This window comes from Crinia signifera, chromosome 2 (genome assembly GCF_055691185.1).
Source record: "Crinia signifera chromosome 2, ASM5569118v1, whole genome shotgun sequence".
In the NCBI taxonomy this organism is placed as follows: domain Eukaryota; kingdom Metazoa; phylum Chordata; class Amphibia; order Anura; family Myobatrachidae; genus Crinia; species Crinia signifera.
This window is the reverse complement of record NC_139218.1, coordinates 149,652,266-149,671,815: the sequence shown is the minus strand read 5'-3', so window position 1 is coordinate 149,671,815 and position 19,550 is coordinate 149,652,266. Positions and strand designations below refer to the sequence as shown.

The window sequence follows — 19,550 nt, the reverse complement described above, 5'->3', positions numbered from 1 at the left end:
AATGGAGGAGAGTGAATGGACACAAAACAGATTATGCTACAATAGTAAATATGGAGAAAGAGAGAGAGCATTTATGGGCTTGGGCTCCTATGATCCTGATTTTTATTACATGCACAATACTTATTTTTATAACAGTTATATACATTTTTCTTGCTAACAGATTTCTATTTTAAAAAAGCACAAGACATAAAGAATGACTAAAGGAAAGAAGTGGGTGTATATATATATATATATATATATATATATATATATACATATATACACACGCATTTTTTTTTTCAATATTATGGTTAATGTGATCTAATATCTCTGTTACTATCATAAACTGAATATAAAAGATGTAGAGAGAACTGTTACAGATTTGTTTTGGCTGTCTGTGCTTGCTTTGTACTATGTGTCCTTCAGTAACAGGTTCATGAGACCATTGCTGTTTTCATGCAGCCTGCCCTATAATAAACACGTGTACTGTATTTCATAGCACAAGCAGGCAGGGCACATGATGTCTTACATTAAGAGCTCCCAGTATGTTCAGTGTTGGGCCGATTCCCAGATAATACACAGAACGCAGGATCAATGCTACAATCAGAGGCCGCAGACCATATCGTTTAGTGAAAAGTGACATAACCGAGAAACAAATCATGGCCCAGAAAAGAAGAGAAATAAGAGGTGAATCCAGTATTCCTATAAAACAAAACAACAAAACAGGCGTTAGGGTGCAGAACTGAGATGTACCAAATCATTTCTATGTTATACACAATTAATAAAATGAAAACTTATTTTAATCTACAATAATATGTTTAATTATCTATTTCATTTCATTAGCACATTTTCTAAGCAATATTGATATAAGTAACATTTGTGGAGAATTCAATATCCTATAAATTACTAACAAACAACAGCTCTTCATTATACAATGGGCCTTAGAAATGTTTGTGGCCAGAGTATAAAGAGTTTCTATGTACTACCCTTTCCACTGCTGCAAAGACCGTTTCCATCTTCCCTCAGATTCCTACTGTATATGGAAATATGCACTCCTTACTGTAAATTGTGGGGATATTAGATGTATGGGTGGTGGTTTGGCTTGTGGGACTAATGGGGATATCCGATTGGCTAATAAACAGTCTATGTCAACAGTTAATAGGTACAAACTAGAAGGTTGACAAATATATGGTCCACATGGTCAAAAGATTGAGACATTAAGGGGGATATTCGATCTCCGGCGAGCACCTCCCATCGGGGAGATGCCCGCCGGGCCCTATTCAATGCTGTCTTCCCCGACAGCATTGAGCAGGGTATCTCGGCAGAACGAGCCCGACATCACTAGCTGTCGGGCTCGTTCTGCCGAGAACAGCCGAGAAGTGACGAGCTGCCGGCTGCAGCTCGCCTCTTCCCGGCCGCAACTCGCGGCTACGCCCCCTTTTCGCTCCCCGGCAGGCGGGACATTGAATCCCGCCTGCGTGTTCTCGGTCGAGCTGACCGAGAACGGGACTGGGTCACGGCGGTCGAGCAAGCTCGACTGCCGTGACCCACACATTGAATACCCCCTAAGTCTGAATAAAGTAATTCTATAAATGAGCCTCATCTCTGTGTCCAATGAACTGCAGAATAAACAACTGATACCTCTCTTAGGGGCAGATTTATTAAGCTTGGAAAAGAGATAAACTGGAGATAAAGTGGAGAAAAGGTAAAAGGAGATAAAGCACCAGCCAATTAACTCCCAACTGTCTTTTTCAAACACAGCTGATTGGCTGTGCTTTATCTCCTTTTACCTTTTCTCCGCTTTATCTCCAGTTTATCTCTTCTCCAAGCTTGATAAATCTGCCCCTTAATGTGTTTCGCTCCACCTTCGGCTTTTTGAAAGAGCTCTAGTGGTCTTTGTATTTGTTTGACTAACTGGCACTAGACTTATGTTACAGTAGGAGTGATTTAGGTGGCCGCCATCTTCAGTTGAGTGCAGGACTCATACGACATATGTGCAGTATGGGTCCTGCGCATATGCAAAGTACCACACAATAGGATCTGAATCAGGCCCACTGTGCTGACAGCACAATGGGATTTGATATTGATGCCAGGAAATCTCCTTTCACATACTACTACTTATTTAAATCCTGCTCCACCATCCTGGTCAAACTGTTAGATGTGCACAGTGCATTGTAAATAGATATTTGTCTAAAATCTGGAAAATGGAAGTATAACTGAGCAATAATTGTAACTCATATGACAACTGATCAGCAGACTAATAAAGACCATTACTGGTTTGTCTGTATTCCCTTTATTTTAGATAGTGGAAAAAATGTAGACTACACAAAATATGAAATATGAAAAATATGCATATGCAATAGTGTGTGTTCAAAAAAAACTTTAAAACAGCTTACCTATAGACATTCCCTCTACATAGGGGTAAAAAAAGGCTATGATTAGGTTAATGAAAACAGCTAGGTTGAATGAAATGGTTCCCCAAAGAGTCATTCTGCGTGAAAACCAGTATATTAATGGCATGCCTGAAAAGAAAAAACAAAAAAGATAATGAATGGGTTTGTTTTTATGAAATACAAACGTAGCTTAGATCAGAGGTTCTCAAACTGTGGGTCCTGACCACAAAGTGGGTCCCGACCTTCTCTGCGTGGGGTCGCGACTCCATGTTGTTGACCATCATGCTGATGACTGGTACTCTTTACCTAGATGGGCGCCAGCGATTGAAATCGCGGGCATCGGGGGTAAAAATCGCGGTCATCGCGGGCATCGCGGGTAAATCGGGATGCCCGCGATTTTCCCATAGGGAACAATGTTAAAAAGGCTGATTGACCGCGATTTTACTGTTAAATGCCTCAATGGACCCGATTTGGCCATAGGAAGCAATGTTAAATGGGCCACAGAGCCCAAATAGGCACAATTAACCCTTAAATGTCCCCCCCAATTTTTAACGCCACCCCACGATCCACGCCAACCCGAAGCGTGGCGAGCGCAGCGAGCCCGCGAGGGGCGGCGGTACGCGTCCTCCGACCTTTTCATGCCCTACTATCCACTAGGGCGTGGAGTGAGAATAGAATAGTGTGGCGAGCGCAGCGAGCCACCGAGCCCGAAGCGTGGCGAGCGCAGCGAGCCCCGCGAGGGGACGCGGATACCTTCACAGGTAGACGCGTCCCCTCGCGGGCTTCACAGGTGTCCGCGTCGCCACGGACACCTGTGAAGCCCGCGAGGGGACGCGTATAACTGTGAAGGTATCCGCGTCCCCTTGCGGGGCTCGCTGCGCTCGCCACACTATTCTATTCTCACTCCAAGTAAAGAGTACCTGATGACTTTTCTAATCTGTCTGAAACATCTGTTTAATTGTGTATTATTTTACACTCCTCACATCATTTTGTGCCTCCACAACGCTGCCATGTATGTGCTGTCTGGTGACTACACATGTGATGTGAGGCCTACAGTAACTTACTGAGGTAATTATTTTTATTGTCTGATGGGGTCCCAGAACAAAATAGTTTGAGGACCACTGGCTTAGATCATACTGTAGGGTAGATATTCAATTACCCCTGATCAATGAATGGGGGTAATTGCTTTGCCACAGTACTATTTTATTATATCCGATTAGAAGATATGCGTGCCCGGCTTATTGGGGATTGTGTTTCCTCGGCCTAATGCAGGCCATACATAAGAAAGCTGTTCAATATTCAATTACCATCACAAAATGTCACTGGGTGTATTTTCCTGATGTTTTGTCAGGGGGGGGGGGGGGGCTCTAAAAAGCCGTCTTTTCGGGGCTAAACAAATTGTCTTGCAATGTAGCAATTAACCTCAATCATTGATCAGGGGTAGTTGAATATCGGCCTAGGTCAGGAAGAGCAGTTTCTTGATGACCCGTTTGTAGTGCTTCCTCATGATAATATTAGGAGGAAGTGGCTAGTGGTGATTATGTCTGTGTATAAGTCACTACCACCAAACAGCAAAAGTAATTCACGTTAGCTTAAAATATATACGGTTCGGAATAAATGATCCCATGTCATTATGGTATGTTGCTGTGTTGGTTTTGTAATTCACACAAGTACAATTTTATTTATTTTCATGCAAAATATTAAAAGTATCTTAAATGAATATTTTGACCATTTATGTAATCTTGGGGCATGAAACATGTTAAACTTGTTACTGATTAGCTCCTACTAGCTGTGCGGGGTATGGATCATTGGATAGACAACAACTAGGTCGACAAGCATTAGGTTGACATCACTAAGTCAACATGCATGAAGGTCAACATGACTGAAGGTCGACATGGGTTTAGGTTGACGCGGTCATTAGGTTGACACAAGTATTATGTCGACATTAGGTCAAAATGGACACTAAAAAAAGTGCACTGCGTGGGCTCGGAGCACTATTTTGATCTCCCACCACGCCCTAGTGGATGGTAGGGCATGAAATACCGCCTGCCGGCACATGTCGGCTCAAAAAACAGTGAAAATCCCCATGTTGACCTTTTAGCTGTCAACCTAATGCTTGTGTCAACCTAATGACCCTGTTGACATAACCACACGTCAACCTTCATGCATGTCGACCTAGTAGTGTCGACCTAATGCTTGTCGACCTAGTGACCGTATCCCAGCTGTGGTATATTGCTCTCTGAATATAGTATAATTTGTCATAAAATATGCAAAAAGCTACAGCTCAGGATGTTTTACATGTCATTACCGTATGCACTGGATATCAGCCTGGCTATTGCCACTTCTTTTCCTAGCAGTAGATATGTGTGGCCTTATACTGTACGTGCAATTCTAGGAGTACAACTACTGAAACCACACAAGTATTTGCTCCCTATGACAGACCACATTAAGAGCTTATCGGAGAATGACATACTTCGCAGTTTCTTCTGCCACTCCATCTCATTATGAAGAAAGGATGACTGGTCAAAGAAGTCGCTAACTTTGCTGCTCTGTTCATCCTGCTCTGTGGTTGTGAACACTCTGTGCTTTGTCTCCTCTGTCAGGAATTTACAGATATTTGGAACAGGAAACACAATTTGTTCCATGGTTCTGTCTGAACGCACTATCTGTGAACAACAAATGTACAGAATTCAGAAAACACACCCAAATGCTAGTACTCACATTTAGAAAAACTGGAAATGTGTAATATACAGTATATATATATATATATATATATATATATATATATATATATATATATATATATATGTTTAATAATGACATCAGGAGTTTTGCAGCTTGCTGAAACAGGGTGAAATCATTTTATCTGATAAATGCCTCATTATTGGTCTGCCCTGACATCTTTATCATACAGGTAAATGTCATTATATAGGAGTACATGGCTAAATACTCACCTCAATCTGTGCAGTATGTTTTGCATAGTATACTAACGCATCCTCTTTCTCTTCTTCTATAGGGGCCGTTTTCGATTTTAACATTTGTGTTAGTTGTTTATTGTTTAGACTTAACTGCAAAAAAAAGAATAAATAATATTAATAAACATTAAATCCCATTTTAAGCATGTCTCTCTGCAAAGTTGGTGTTATTAAATACTATATAAGGCACATTACTTTTGCGTATCATTCATTTAAGGGAATAAAATACAAACATAATGTGCTTGCAGCCCAAAATGTGATCAGCGACTGCAATGCAGGGCAACAAGAACTGTCACTGGACTAACACCGTGTAACTGATCATACTGAGCAGTGAAGTCATATGAGGTGGTTAGCTACAGAGTCATGTGAGTATTACATACAGTATATGGGTGAGGTACAAGGACACATGTATACAGAATACATTGCAAAATCCATGTGGATTAAAGTGGAGTAACGAGTACAGTATGCTAGTGCCAATGAGCCATTAAATAATGAGAAATAGCTTTGCGTTCGATGCAATTCTTCTGTGAGACTTATGGGTAAAGCTATTTTACACAGTTGACCTTTTTCCTCTGCGTACTTGCATTTATCAAGACATGTGGACACTGACTTGTTTCTGGCTCTGTCACCAAAAGAGTAAAATGTCCTCAATAAACCAGATTATTAGGCAGAATGGTGGAAAACTTGTGGTGCTTTATAAAACATAGGCTAACAGAACATGTCTCATACCCATACCTTCATTTCATTGGTAAAACAAGTGAAGAAAACAGATAACGTTCTGAAAATTGATTCATCTTAATTATTAATACAATTTTGTCCATAATTGTTATTAATTTACTCTGCTTCTTTGTAGATACATTATAGCTATATTTATGGTACATGAAGATACATTACAGCTATATTTAAAATAACGCCATGTCTGATGAGCACATCACTGTATTATCCATCGTAACATTTTATTTAAAATTTTTTTTTTACGGAATTCCATTTAAAGGTATATTAGGTGTGAATAATGAGAATGGAATGAGAACAAGCTACATTGAAATCGTCACAATGCAAGTCTGGATTTGCATTCTTGCTATCCAGCAAAGTTTTCTAAACTCCACCATTACAGTCCTGGTTGTAAAGATATCCATGCTTGAGTTCATGCTTGGTTAAATAAAGTATGGCAAATGATCTGCACTATATTTCCTTACTGTAAAGGTGGAGATTGGGAATCTCTATTATACAGTATCAGTAAATAAATGTTTTCATGGTGTTCTATGTCCAGTGTGAGGCTAACTGCTATTGCTCCCATAATTCACTTTGTTAACTTGGTGGCACAGCCTGGGTGGGGTTCATGCAGAATGCCAGTCTTGGTAACACAGGAATACAAGAGAACAGGTGGGAATATTAGGTACAGGTTGAGTATCCCTTATCAGAATATGCTCGGGACCACAAGCATTTCGGACAAGGGATATTTACTTTTTCTTTTTGGTACATACTTACCTGGTCCCCCCAATGTTCCCACGGCTTCCCCCGTCCTTCAGGATCTTCCTCAGTGGTCCCAGGGCTGAATTGCGCGAGTTTGCAGGCAGGCAATGCACTCCTGGGACCGCTGAAGAAGCTCCTGAAGGCCGCCATGGACACCGTGGGACTTGGTAAGTATGAAAAAAGGGGAAGGGGGGAGGGAATCCATAAAATTCTAAAATAAACACGGTTTTTGGAATATTTTGGATAAGAGATCTCGAACACGTATATATAGAAAGTAACTGGAGTGCATCTGTGGGTGTAATGAAAAAAAGTTAACAAAAAGAAATCACTCAAACCCCATTTGAAACTGGCCAGATAGACAACAGCAAATTCAAATTCAAAACCAGCAGGTTGGTTTTTTTTTGACGGCTGAATAAAGTGTACACCACAACTATCACAGTTAATTAATTGTTCTAGCACAGCACAGTTTAATATTGTGCTATTTAGGTTTGAAAAGCTATCTGAATTATTGATGATAATTTACATTTACGAAGCAACAAAATTATATGAATCCTTCTCAAAGTTTAAATAATTTAACATTGACAAGTTTCATTAATTGTTGTTAAATTGTGCTAATAAGTTTTCTTGTTTGTGGTTCTTTCAATACACCACTTACACAGAAGACTTGAAAGATCCGTTTTACTGAAAGAAGTTAACAAGCACTTGCTTCATATAAATATTTCTTTCAATTGGTTCCTTGACTATATCTCAGTACTTCTTTCTCAAATGCCAGTCCAAAATCGCTAAATCCAGTACGTCCCTCCAATCCCTAATGCTTTTCCCAATAAATTGTAGACAAAAGAATTACAGCTAAAATACATTAGCCTCCAAATGTCTAGGACTGGAGCCAACTCAGGCAGTATTATCACCTATTTGTCCGCAAAATCTTTTCCTGACCTTTCTATGTCTCCAATACATCCCTTAATACTAGGTCACATAAGAACACGTATCACATCTGCAAAAAGTAAAGAATAGCTATGGGATGTAATAAAGACAATGTGCAAAAGAGATTTCATACAATGATACTACTGAATGTATAGTGCTGCAATTACATAATTATACCCAGTGGCAGTTTTTAACTATGAGCTGCCCTCCAGGTAAGTGAAGCCAAATGCATTCTGTGAGACTGCGCTGGATTCACTGTGACTGGCAGTGACTTTGTACTGGAAATCCTGCCAGTCACCCAAGGCAGTCCTATTTCGAGGTGTTCCCTCCCTCTATGGGCTGCTACGGCTGCAGCCAATAGAATCTGAGGTCTGGGAATGCACAGTACCAAGGCCGATACTGTGCATACGCCGGTCCCGGTGCCTGTCATCTGCTGTGTACAGGTACCAGGACCATATTTGAACTTCTACGGGCTGCTGCTGAAGCCTGATGGGGAGTTTACGTTCCTCCATTTCGGTGGACAAGATGTTAATACATCTTGTTGGGTGTCCCTTCCTGCTTTGCCTTGTTAATGAGGCGAAGCAGGAAGTGTTATAACAGCGCGATAAGAGCCGCCATAATACATCTGGCCCATTTTGCGATATATTACCACAGAAGGTTTTTCATGTTACTGTTACTTCATGACTAGGTTACATCATACTTGAAATACAGGACATAGTACATTATAGAACTGTCAATTATCAGCTGCCTCTGCTGACATGACACATATATTGTTATATAAACATAATATGAAAATAATTTACATGAATAAACAGCCTTTCTGATGTCACACAGCTTTGTTATTAAAGTCACTAGTTTAGAGCTGTTAGTTAACAGCTGCACCTGCTCATATAATTTCTCACTATTTAAAGTACACTTATTTGGCCTAAATGTTATGAGAATAATGTTAACATATATGGATACAGTAGATGGATAGAATGCACACAGGTTGTAATTTATTCCCTTCATGAGTTTATGACATGATCAGACCTGTGATGTCACTTGGCTTAATAAAAATGCTATTGCATGGTATAGGACTGACAGTTATGAGCTGAAACTGCTAATATGACATCTCAGTGTGTACATATTTTAAACCAAAATGTTACCTGAAAATATTTGGAGAGAGAGAGATACATAACAGAGAGATAGATAGATAGATAGATAGAGAGAGAGAGAGAGAGAGAGAGAGAGAGAGAGAGAGAGAGAGAGAGAGAGAGAGAGAGAGAGAGAGAGAGAGATAAGTAATAAGAATAGCCTTTCAAAGAATTAAGGATCAAGTTGTATTGAGGCTCCCAAAAGGTGAAAAAAAGGCCAAGTGGTTCTTATGTGCCATCAAACTCTATGTTTCTATGTTTAGATAAATTATAGATAGAGACAGGTTTATAGGATAAAAACATCCAGGGGTATAACCAGTAATCAAAGGGTGATCTTGATGTACACAAGTCTTTTTTCAACCTAAACTACTATGTAATTATGTAAAAAAGAAAGAAAAGGAACAAAGGAAAATAAAGAAAAAAGCACATTGAAGAAAACAAAAAGAAAGAAACAGAGAGAGAGAGAGAGAGAGAGAGAGAGAGAGAGAGAGAGAGAGAGGAAATGTCCATTTATCAAACAATGGGGCAGATGTATTAAGCCTGGAGAAGAGATAAACTGGAGATAAAGTGGAGATAACATGGAAGAGATAACGCATCAGCCAATCAGCCGTGTTTGAAATATGGCAGTTGGGATCTGATTGGCTGGTGCGTTATCTACTTCCACTTTATCTCCAGTTTATCTCTTCACCAGGCTTAATACATCTGCCCCAATGTTTGCAGCTTTGTCCCTGAAAATTCTCATATTTGGGAGGTAGTTGCAAATATTAGGTATCCCTAAATTAAAAAATGGTTCATTGCTGGACCCTTTTTCTTTCATTGAGGGGATACCTAAATTCAGGGGATACAGTACCTGCTGCAATCTCTCCATTGTCGCTGGTAGCTGCATCCCCCGTAGGTTTTTATGGCGGATGCAGTGCTGCCCTATTTACCAATATCAAGGATGCAATGTATTCCTGAATTTTGCAACTGCTGCTTCCACAATCTTCAGATTACAGTTACCCATTGTAGCCTATGGGCTATAGGTTTTGTCAATGTAGTTCCCCAGGAACCCTGTACAAGAAATGGCCCCAAGCATATCATGTCACAATGACCATGTGCTGTGGCAGTCCTCATAGTACATCACAGGGAAGGGCTTCTTTTGGAGACTTTGGAGTGATTCACCACCGCTCGCTAAACAGTGGTCATTTGCTGATTAGCGAGTGGCTTAACGTCAGCTGCTCGTCACCGGCAGGCATTGGCCCGCCTTCATTTCCTGGGGAGTGCCCATAAAATGCTGGAAGTTACCCTGCAGACGCCCTCTCTCCCCTTCCCGTACAGAAGCCTCAGCAACTGTGAAAGTTGACAACGACGGTCGTACAGTGGCCCTGCACATGTGCAAGTATGGGCATGCGCAGAGCCACACGGACAGTCCTCAGCGCAAATATGCTGGGGATCAATCACTGTTGAATCGGGCCCTTTGTGTCTCCAGGTGCCACGTGGGTCATTCATCTATTAAGACTGCATTCTAATCTGGGCACAATGTTAGAAGTCAACATTGCATTGTACAGTAAATGTGATCATTGTTAACCTTTTGCAGTCCAAATTTTTTTTTTTACAATTGGTTAAAATGGTTAAAATGTTTAAATTGATTGTATTTTTTTTTCATTAAAAAAATGGTCTACATTGAATGTTGAACGACGTTAATTTTCTTATTTTAAAGTGGCTCACCATTGGATCTGCTACTAGCGCCAGGGCTGTGGAGCTTGACTAGATGTTGGACTTGAAAGGGTTAAATGGTCCCCAAAAGGAAGAAAGAAAGATATAGAGAAAGTAAGAAATTGGTACTTATGTATTATCTGGGCTCCCATGTTAAATGCACCCCATTTTTTTATACCCCTACTATCCAACTACACATGGAGTTGATTTCATTTAGTGTGGCGAGCGCAGCGAGCCACCGTGCCCGAAGCGTAGCGAGCCCCGCGAGGGGACGCGGTCTCATAAGAAAAAACGGGAGCCCAGATATTACATAAGTACCAAGAAATCTAGATAAAAAAGACAGAGAGAGAAAAGAAAAAGAAAGAAAACAAAAAATAAATAAAACATAGGGAAAAAGAGTGAAACAAAGAAACAAAAAGAAAGAAACAGAAAAAAGCTAAAGAAATAAAGAAACAAAAAAAAAAGAACCGAAAAATCAGTAAAATAAAAAGAGAGAAATGTAGAAGAAAAGAAATAAGGAAAAAAACAGAATGAAGAACAAAGAAAGCAAAATAAATACAGACATGTAGAAAGCAAAATAAAGTACAAAGAATAAATAATGAAGAAAACAAAAGAAATAAACAAAGAAAAGTAAATAAAGACACAAAGAAATAAAAAAGAAACAAAAAGAAAGTAAAAGAAAAAGAAAGAAAGAAACTAAAGCTGTGTACAAAAGTGCAATATATTGCTGAGCAATTTATTGCTCAGTGTCCAGTTTTCATCAGCAACCAGAGATGTTCTCTGATGAACAGGATCTCTGATGAACAGGAGACTCTGCCGAGGGAGCTGCAGAGAGAAACAGCTCAGCGACCATATTGCCAGCGATATTGCACCATGTGTACACAGCTTCCGAAAAGAAAAAAGCAACAGAACCAGACAGATAGCAACATAATAAAAAAAGAAAAAAAAGAAAAAAGAAAGAAAATTAAGAAAGAGAGAGAGAGAGATGCCATTTATCAAACTGTATTTGCAGCTATGTTGCAAATATAAGAAAAAGGGTTTAACTATGATACCTGCTGCAATCTCTCCACTGCAGCTGTCAGCTGAATCCCCCATAGGTTTTTATGGTGGTTGTGATGCTAACTGATTTAACAATATGTAAATGCATGGTGATCACGCTGAACGTCCATGCGCAGAAGCTCCGTCTCTCACAGCACATTGCAATGATTGGCTACTTTCGGAGCCTTTGACCCTGCAGGTGCCGTTAGGATAGTATTATGCAATGAAATCTGGGTGCAATATTAATAATAATTAATAAATGGGAAAGGAAGAAAGAAAGAAAACAAAACAAAAAACAGCAAAAGAGAAAAAGAGATATAGAAACAAACAATAAAGTAAAAGAAATAAAGAAACATAAAGCAAAATAAAGAAATAGAAACAAAAAGAAAAAGTGATAACGGTATCCATTTATCAAACAATATTTTCAGCTATGTCCCTGAAAACATAACATTTTCTGGGGCTAGCTGCAAATATTAGGTTTCCCTTGAATGTAAGCGGAAGGGGGTTCAAAGCAGGTATCCCAATGCCTGCCGCACTCTTTCCATTGCACTTGACAGCCTCATACTGCACAGGTTTCTATGGTTGACGAGACCCTGCCTGATTTTCCAAAATCACTGTAGTTTATGGGCTATAGATTATGGGATGTAGTTCCTGCAGGGTTCCCCAGGAACCCCCTCCCCACTGGAAATGGCCCCTGTGCATAATGAATGCAATTAATGGGCATGTAAAGAAGCCTCAACAGCTCTCACATATAGATTATGCAATGTTATCTGGTGCAACATTATCACCCAGGATTGCATTATAAATGCGATCATTATTCAGAAAGAAAGAAAGAAAGAAAGAAAGGGAAAATAAGAAAGCAAAAAGAAAACAAAATAAATGAATAGAAACCGAAAAGCAAAACAACAAAGAAGAAAATGAAAAAAAACAAGAAACAATGAAACAACAGGAAAGTAAATAAAAGTAAATAAAAAAGCACAATAAAGAAAAAGGAAGAAAAAGGAAAAGAAAGAGAAAAGATACAAAAAGGAAATAAAAAAGGTATAAGAAAAGTTGAAATAAAGAAAAAAGTAAGCGAAATAAAGAAAAACATAGAAATGAAAACAAGAAAGAAAGAACACAAAAAGAAAGAAAACAAGGAATAAAGAAACAAAAAAGAACACAGGAAAGAAAGTAAGAAAGTAAATCATAAAATAGAGAAATAAAGAGATAGAATCTGTTTTTTTTTTTTTTAATAAATTACATTTTATAGCTTTGGATGTTAAATCTTAATGCTATTTTCAGTAAGCAGTAAGCCTGGGGTTAACTGAATATGCCTCACAGAATTCTTTGAACCATGAGTGTATATTATTTAAGTGTTTATATCTTGTTTATTGTAAGTACAACACTTTACTAAAATACGTGTGCTAAGTACAGGGCCGGTTCTACCATTAAGCAGCTGCCTAGGGTGCTAGAACATGTGGAGTTCTGAGATTGCCTATCACAAAATGAAGGATGTCTATGAAGAAGACATCATTGTACTTAATGAAGATGGTAACTGTGGAACTTCTAAGGTATCATGGCCACACTTTCACTTGAAGGGCTGGAAAGTGGGGTAGGTTGAAATTTTGCCAGGGTGCAGAGAGGCTTTACAGTGACCCTGTGACCATAAATGTTGCTTGTTTTTTTTTTAATCTAACGGTAAAGAGAGTTATACCCCTTTCCCATTGTAGCTCTTAAACGGTAATTTGCCATTTTTTTTAATCCCTTTTAAACGGGTAGAGCTGCAGTGGGAAAGCTCTAGGTTGCTTTACCCATTTAACAAAGACCCGGTTATTTTTTGGCAGTGGAAAAAGGTCTTAAACGGTATCCCACACTGGTCTCCCCCTCCCCTGGTACCTGTCCTGCCCCCCCTCCCCTGGTACCTTGCAGCTGGTACCCCCCCCCCCCCTCCCCTGGTACCCCCCCCCTCCCCTGGTACCCCAACCCCCCCCCCCTACCCTGGCAGCAATCCTGGGGATCCGGGCAGCGCTGTCTGTGCTCAGGCGGAGGAAGAAGGTCCATTAGGAGAGTGTGATTTCATCGGCGAGGTCCCTGCCACAAATGGGAACTAGCGGGCCACTCATTACATATGTGCATATGTTATGAGTGGCTCATTCATATGTGAATATGAAATGAGCGGCTCATTCGTATGTGCATATGTAATGAGCGGCTCATTCGTATGTACATATGTAATGAGCAGGATCTGCTGCCTCCTAGTGAAAGTTGCACGCCCGCCGCCTACCTCACTGCCAGGTACCAGGGGAGGGAGTGTTACTAGGTGCTGCCTACTGCATGGTATATTACTGGTTAATTACCATGTACCTTTCACAACGGGTGCAATGTGAAAGGTACAAAAACGGTAATTAACCAGTAATATACTGTTTACAACATGCAATGTGAATTGGGTTAAACTTGCTCTGACCCGGTTAAAGAAACGTTTAAAAAACTGGGTCAGAGCAGGTTTGGCAGTGGGAAAGCAGTACGAGTTATGTTCTCTGAGCATTATCATAAATGTTAGATGATTAAATGTTATAAAATTTGTAAATGTTTTATTTTGCTTATTAAAAAAGAAATGTAAATACTCCATCAATATAATGCAGAGCCCTCTGTCGGATGTTGGCCTATTCTTTTAAAGGGTCAAGTATATTTTAGAGATAACCGTTTTGGAAATCTCATGCTCTTTCTTATATATCCCTTTCACAAATATATGTGAGATTTATGGTTAGACTTAGGTGAGCATGTCATTTCACTTGCATTGCACTGGCTTATCTCAGCAATGGGAGATGAGCTGTGTCAGTGAATGTAGTCATCTCTGTCTTTGATCTCCAGTTAAGGACTGAAAAAGTCAGGAAGTCTAGGATATTTTCTGTGTGGGGTGAGGTGTCCCAATTTAAGCAGCAGTACAAGTCCAATATTACAATATTGTTTTCTACTTTAATGAACATTGTGCATATTGTTGGTGTTCAACAGACAACGCTTATAAAGCAATGTCATTTATAGCCCTAGTTAAACCTCCCTGTACATTCGCAGTCCTGATAAATGTTGGCAATTAGGACTGTCTTAGACTTTCACAGTCTCACATTTTAGGTTAATAAATGAAATGAACTTTCCCTTTAATTACTCAGAGCTGTCAAGAGAATTGGAAATTCAGGCAGAATGTGAGAGTTCAGTCTCTTGAATTTTTAATGATTGTGTCTGCAAAGAGAAATTAAAGATCATTCATGAACATGCAAAACTGCCAGTAGTGCAAATACAGGGGATTATGTAGATCGCTGTATGGATTATGGGCCTTATTCTGGTTCACTCAGTCAGGCATGAATTCGCAAGGGGGGCCGATGTTTTGCATATGCACGTGCGCAGCTACATTTCTGAGCATGTGCATACGATGGGAGCGTGCAAACTTGGTGTAAAATCTGTTCACCAAGCACAAGCTCCCAGCCTTCCGAGCAGGGTTTGGAGAGGCATGTGGGCTGCTGGCCAGGGGCATTAGCATATGCCCAGCGTTTTATGGGCTTTCCCAAGAAAACGTTGGGCATACATATGGTAATGTGGTCGTGACGCACGTGCAGCTGACATAACCGGATGTCACCTGCCTGCCTAGATCACTGCATTTCTTCGATCATATGTACGGTGGTCTGGACCACTCGTACATATGCATGTGCCTTTCCCATCATTCGATGGTCGGTGATGGGGGAGGTTCCCACTGGCATGCAAATGGATGTTTTTGTAAAACATCCATTCACATGCCAGACGAGCGTACCACCATTCGTCGGGCGGGGCCCTTTGTACATTATGTTGTTGGAGTTGCTGGTCATGCAGCAAAGTATCGATGATCAGTACTTTGCATATGTGCAGGAATCATCCTGTACAAGAAGGAATGGGATTTTCAGTGATTGACAATCTGATGCTATTTGTGGACAAGGAGGGAGCAACAACGGCTTCCATTTACCCAAATGGAGGTACAGTGTGTTGCCACTATTTAGGGGGAGATAAATGCCCAGGGATCTCTGTGATTTCCTGACCTTTACAACGGGAGGCTTGTGCGTCAACATGGTTGCCCCATGCTACCTGATGGTCAGTGAGTGATCCTAGGAAGCACGACAGATCACAACTGCATCAGGAGTCGTCTGCTTGTAATAGACATCTTCAATGTTATTGCCATACAGAGATATTACTGTAACCAGGATCTGAATCAGGCAGCCCTCTGTCTTGTGATGCAATGTGCCTACATTGGGGCAAATGTAGCAATTTTACAAGTAAGCACATGGAAATGCAGCCCAAAAACAGGTAACATCTGCAATGATATAAGCAATGGGCTGCATGATGGGAGGAGTTTGCATGAGGTGCGCACAGTTGCATGCGCAGCAGTGGTTTTGTTCACAGTGGACCAGTAAAAATATGCTAATGGTTCAGCCACTCACATGTCCTGCTCGTGCACATTAGCGGAAACATCAGGTAGTGATCCTGCTAGGATCATAGCAGGGCTTCGCACAGGGATATGGGGGAAGCATGTGGGTGGTACGGCGCCGCCTAATGTAGGTAAGACAGCGTTGCCGACATCACCAATGGGGGTGGGATGAAGCCGTCAATGTCACTAGTGGGGGAGGCATTAAGTAAGCAACGTCATCAATGGGGGCGGTACAGTGCCGCTGATATCTTTGTGGGCAGGGCGGAGCCTCAGACGTCACAAGTGGGTGTGTGCCGGGCTTCCCCCAAGCTCTCTGGTCAATGTGAATAGATGCCGAAATGTCATCTGTTCATGTGGTGATAACACGGCAAGGCTGTTTCAGCATGATGCTGCTAAAGGGGTAGCACACATTTTGCACTTTAAAAATGGGGTAGAGCGCGCCTGGTAAAGAAGCCTTGCCTAAACACTTTTCAGGTGCACATTGATCCTTTAACCCATTGCTGTCTCAGATTGAACAGCACTTCTAAAGTGATAGCAGGGAACAAATTAACAGTTGCTGACCAGGGAATGCCCAGAAAACAGTATCCTGTTTTACTGTATTCTTCTTGCGACCCTCGATTACCTCTATACTTTGCAAACAAATCCTCTGTACAGCTGCAATCGCTGATCACTGGCTATGGTGCATGCACAGTAGCAAAATATCACTCCACTGCATCTGACATCAGCACTGCACGCAGCTCTGCACCAGGCCCAAAGACACAAAGGGGTTTATTTACTAAGATGGTTCTATTGAGGATGTTGCTACTGTATATTATCTTCTAGAAGTTGCTAATTAAATAAGTATGTAATGATTGGTTGCTATAGGCAACATCCCATATTCAATAGAACTCCCATCATAAGCCCTAAAATCTCTGGCTGATGTATTGAGATGCATTTTTTATCTGCATTAGTAACGTACATTTTAGTGTCCAGTGTAATAAAAATACTTAAACACACAAAAGAGCCACATGTAATAAAGCTAGCCCTGATGGCCACTAACTCCGATTGTTCATTTTATCCCTAAATGCACTTAAATTGAACTTATTGTAGGTGGAAAATGTTATTCATAAAAGGTCTATAAACTTGTTTGTTTGTTATGTGATATTTTTACTATTTCTACATTTAATGATTTTTTGTTGTTGAAAGAACTGGTTTCGACGGCACATTTATTAAGATAGTAAATGATCCCTTGGGGTATACTTTTTAGTAAAGTGTGAGATTATAGATATGGAGATATTGTCCATAGTAAACAATCAGATTCTAACTATTATTTTACTGAGTAGAATCTGATTGGAGGCTGTGGGCAATATCTCCACTTCTATAAACCTGCACTTACAGTATATCCCCTAATGACTAGCGAAAGGTGCAGACAGACAGAGAGGAACGGCAACACCAGGAAATGAGCATGTTAATAATAGTTAGTTAAATACAGGTAATTGGATAGATATACAAAGTTTATATTTGTCTAATAGTGACAGAGAAATTCAGCAATAATCACCATGGTAGAGATGCTCTCTTCTTCCTCTTGAACCCTATCAACCGTCTTCAAAAGATGCTGAAGCTGTCTATTGTGACGTGCCAGCTAAAACACAACAACATAAGCATATAAGCAAATAAGGACATGCACTTACTTCAATGTGAGGTCAAATGTAATATATAATAAAATGTAGTATGCAGGCGTAACACACCCTCCCTGAAAATGCTTGGGCACGCCTGTGCTTTGGCACTCCACTAAAACGGCTAGTTACCACCCCCAAATGCCGGCTTCCTGTTAATTAACATGCAAAACGGGCTGTTTTTTTCTCAGGATGGCCTCGCACATGCACACTTCAATCCATACGTATGTGCAGTTGATCCATAACCGGCCAGACTGCAAAGTTGCAGCCCAGCAAACAGGTCAGAATAACCAATTTATCTACATCCACGTTATGGCTTTACAAGGCTTACTTAGTACATAGACCCCAAAGTTATGGTTTTTTGTTTATTGGATCTTGCAATGCATTACTTCAAAAGATTATGCCATTATAAAGGTCCATACATACTGGGCAATGGAGATCTAACCTGCAGGGCAAGGATATAAATATTGTGCCCAACTTCGCTTGGTGACACCTCAGAGCTGTCTCCCTCATCTTCTTGAAGATAGGCCTTCTTGATAACATCCACCTGCCAAAACAAGAATTAAAACTATAATTTTTTTTTTTTTTTAAATGTAATGTACATGAATTTTGGTAACCACCACACACGAGTGTTTATATGTAAATTGTCATTTTGTAACCTTGGATGTACTAATGAGTTTTGTTAAAACTGCTCACCAGTTCTTGGGGCCGTAAGCTGATTAGAATTCTTTCTGCATTCTCACTGTCATGGCGGCTTTCCATGAGACCTAACAACAACTTTGAGGCATTATCCTGTAAGCAATACAAATGTTAGCATCAAACCTCTTACAAATTATTTATAATGTACTGATGAATTCTATGTACAACTAACTTAACTACTATTTGGAACTTATTTTAATAAACATCTGTTCATGATAAGCTAATAACAGTAATTCTATTACTTTTTCTGTATATAGATTTTATACTGCTAATGTAAGTTTAGCCATGTTTTACATACACAATAAATTTGGAGAAAAAAAAACAAAATCTCTACAGTATACTACCTGTATTAACTATATTCAATGCTTTGACTTGAGCCTTGGCGCCAATTTCCCCAGTATGGGTATTTTTCTGAATATTGTATATTGTAGCACCAATTTACGAAATTGACTGGAGTTTATATATAAAAATAACCTTAATTACTACTAAACAGAAGAATGTGATTTTATTATACAGTATATAATGCACAAAAGTAATTATATTTTACTGTGGCATTCCACCAACTGCAATAAATGTCTCAATGCAGTCAATACTTCCCGATGACAACTTTTTTAAGCAATGAAAGTGATGTAAAGAGTATACTGTATCTTTAAATAAGCTGGTCATGCTTTCTATTAAGTAGAATGTAACTAAGGTGAATAGCCTAAAATGGATCCATTTTTAACCCAATATGTCCTAGCAGTCTCATTGACAAGAACATTGAAGGCCTTAATAAACATCAAAGCATCTGATTCAGATATATGACTGCAGCCAGCCACCACGTCACAGCCCATGATCAGCTAGGGCCATCTGTTTGACTAGAATTAGCAAGCTATGTAGAGCGGAAACAACTTCTGGCGGCTGATGGGAACATCCCAAACACTTCTGTAAGTTTGGAAACCTTGGCTGTCACCCTCTTACTACTGTCCATAAAACTGTCCATTCTGGTTTTTCCCCTACGTGAATACCATATTCGTATTCACATGTGCTAATGTTTAATACAAATGTCCATCGATCTAATGTAAGAGATTCTTTAATGCCACTGTGTATTTTCTGCTTTAATGACTATTTTTGTTCAGACTACAGAGGAATCATAAATAATAAAACTAACATAGAGA

The 19,550-nt window shown here is 39.9% G+C and overlaps 1 protein-coding gene across 1 annotated transcript in view; it reads right to left on the bottom strand.

Annotated features, from left to right (window-relative positions):
- Nucleotides 1-19,550, bottom strand: part of ITPR3 (inositol 1,4,5-trisphosphate receptor type 3) — a 143,763-nt gene that overhangs the window by 32,236 nt on the left and 91,977 nt on the right. The window contains exons 22-28 of the mRNA XM_083170732.1: nt 18,391-18,486; nt 18,140-18,241; nt 17,577-17,660; nt 5,327-5,440; nt 4,846-5,038; nt 2,376-2,501; nt 509-681 (exon numbers count right to left, since the gene is read on the bottom strand). Coding sequence (XP_083026858.1) covers nt 509-681; nt 2,376-2,501; nt 4,846-5,038; nt 5,327-5,440; nt 17,577-17,660; nt 18,140-18,241; nt 18,391-18,486 — 888 coding nt within the window. The remainder of the gene's footprint in view (nt 1-508; nt 682-2,375; nt 2,502-4,845; nt 5,039-5,326; nt 5,441-17,576; nt 17,661-18,139; nt 18,242-18,390; nt 18,487-19,550) is intronic.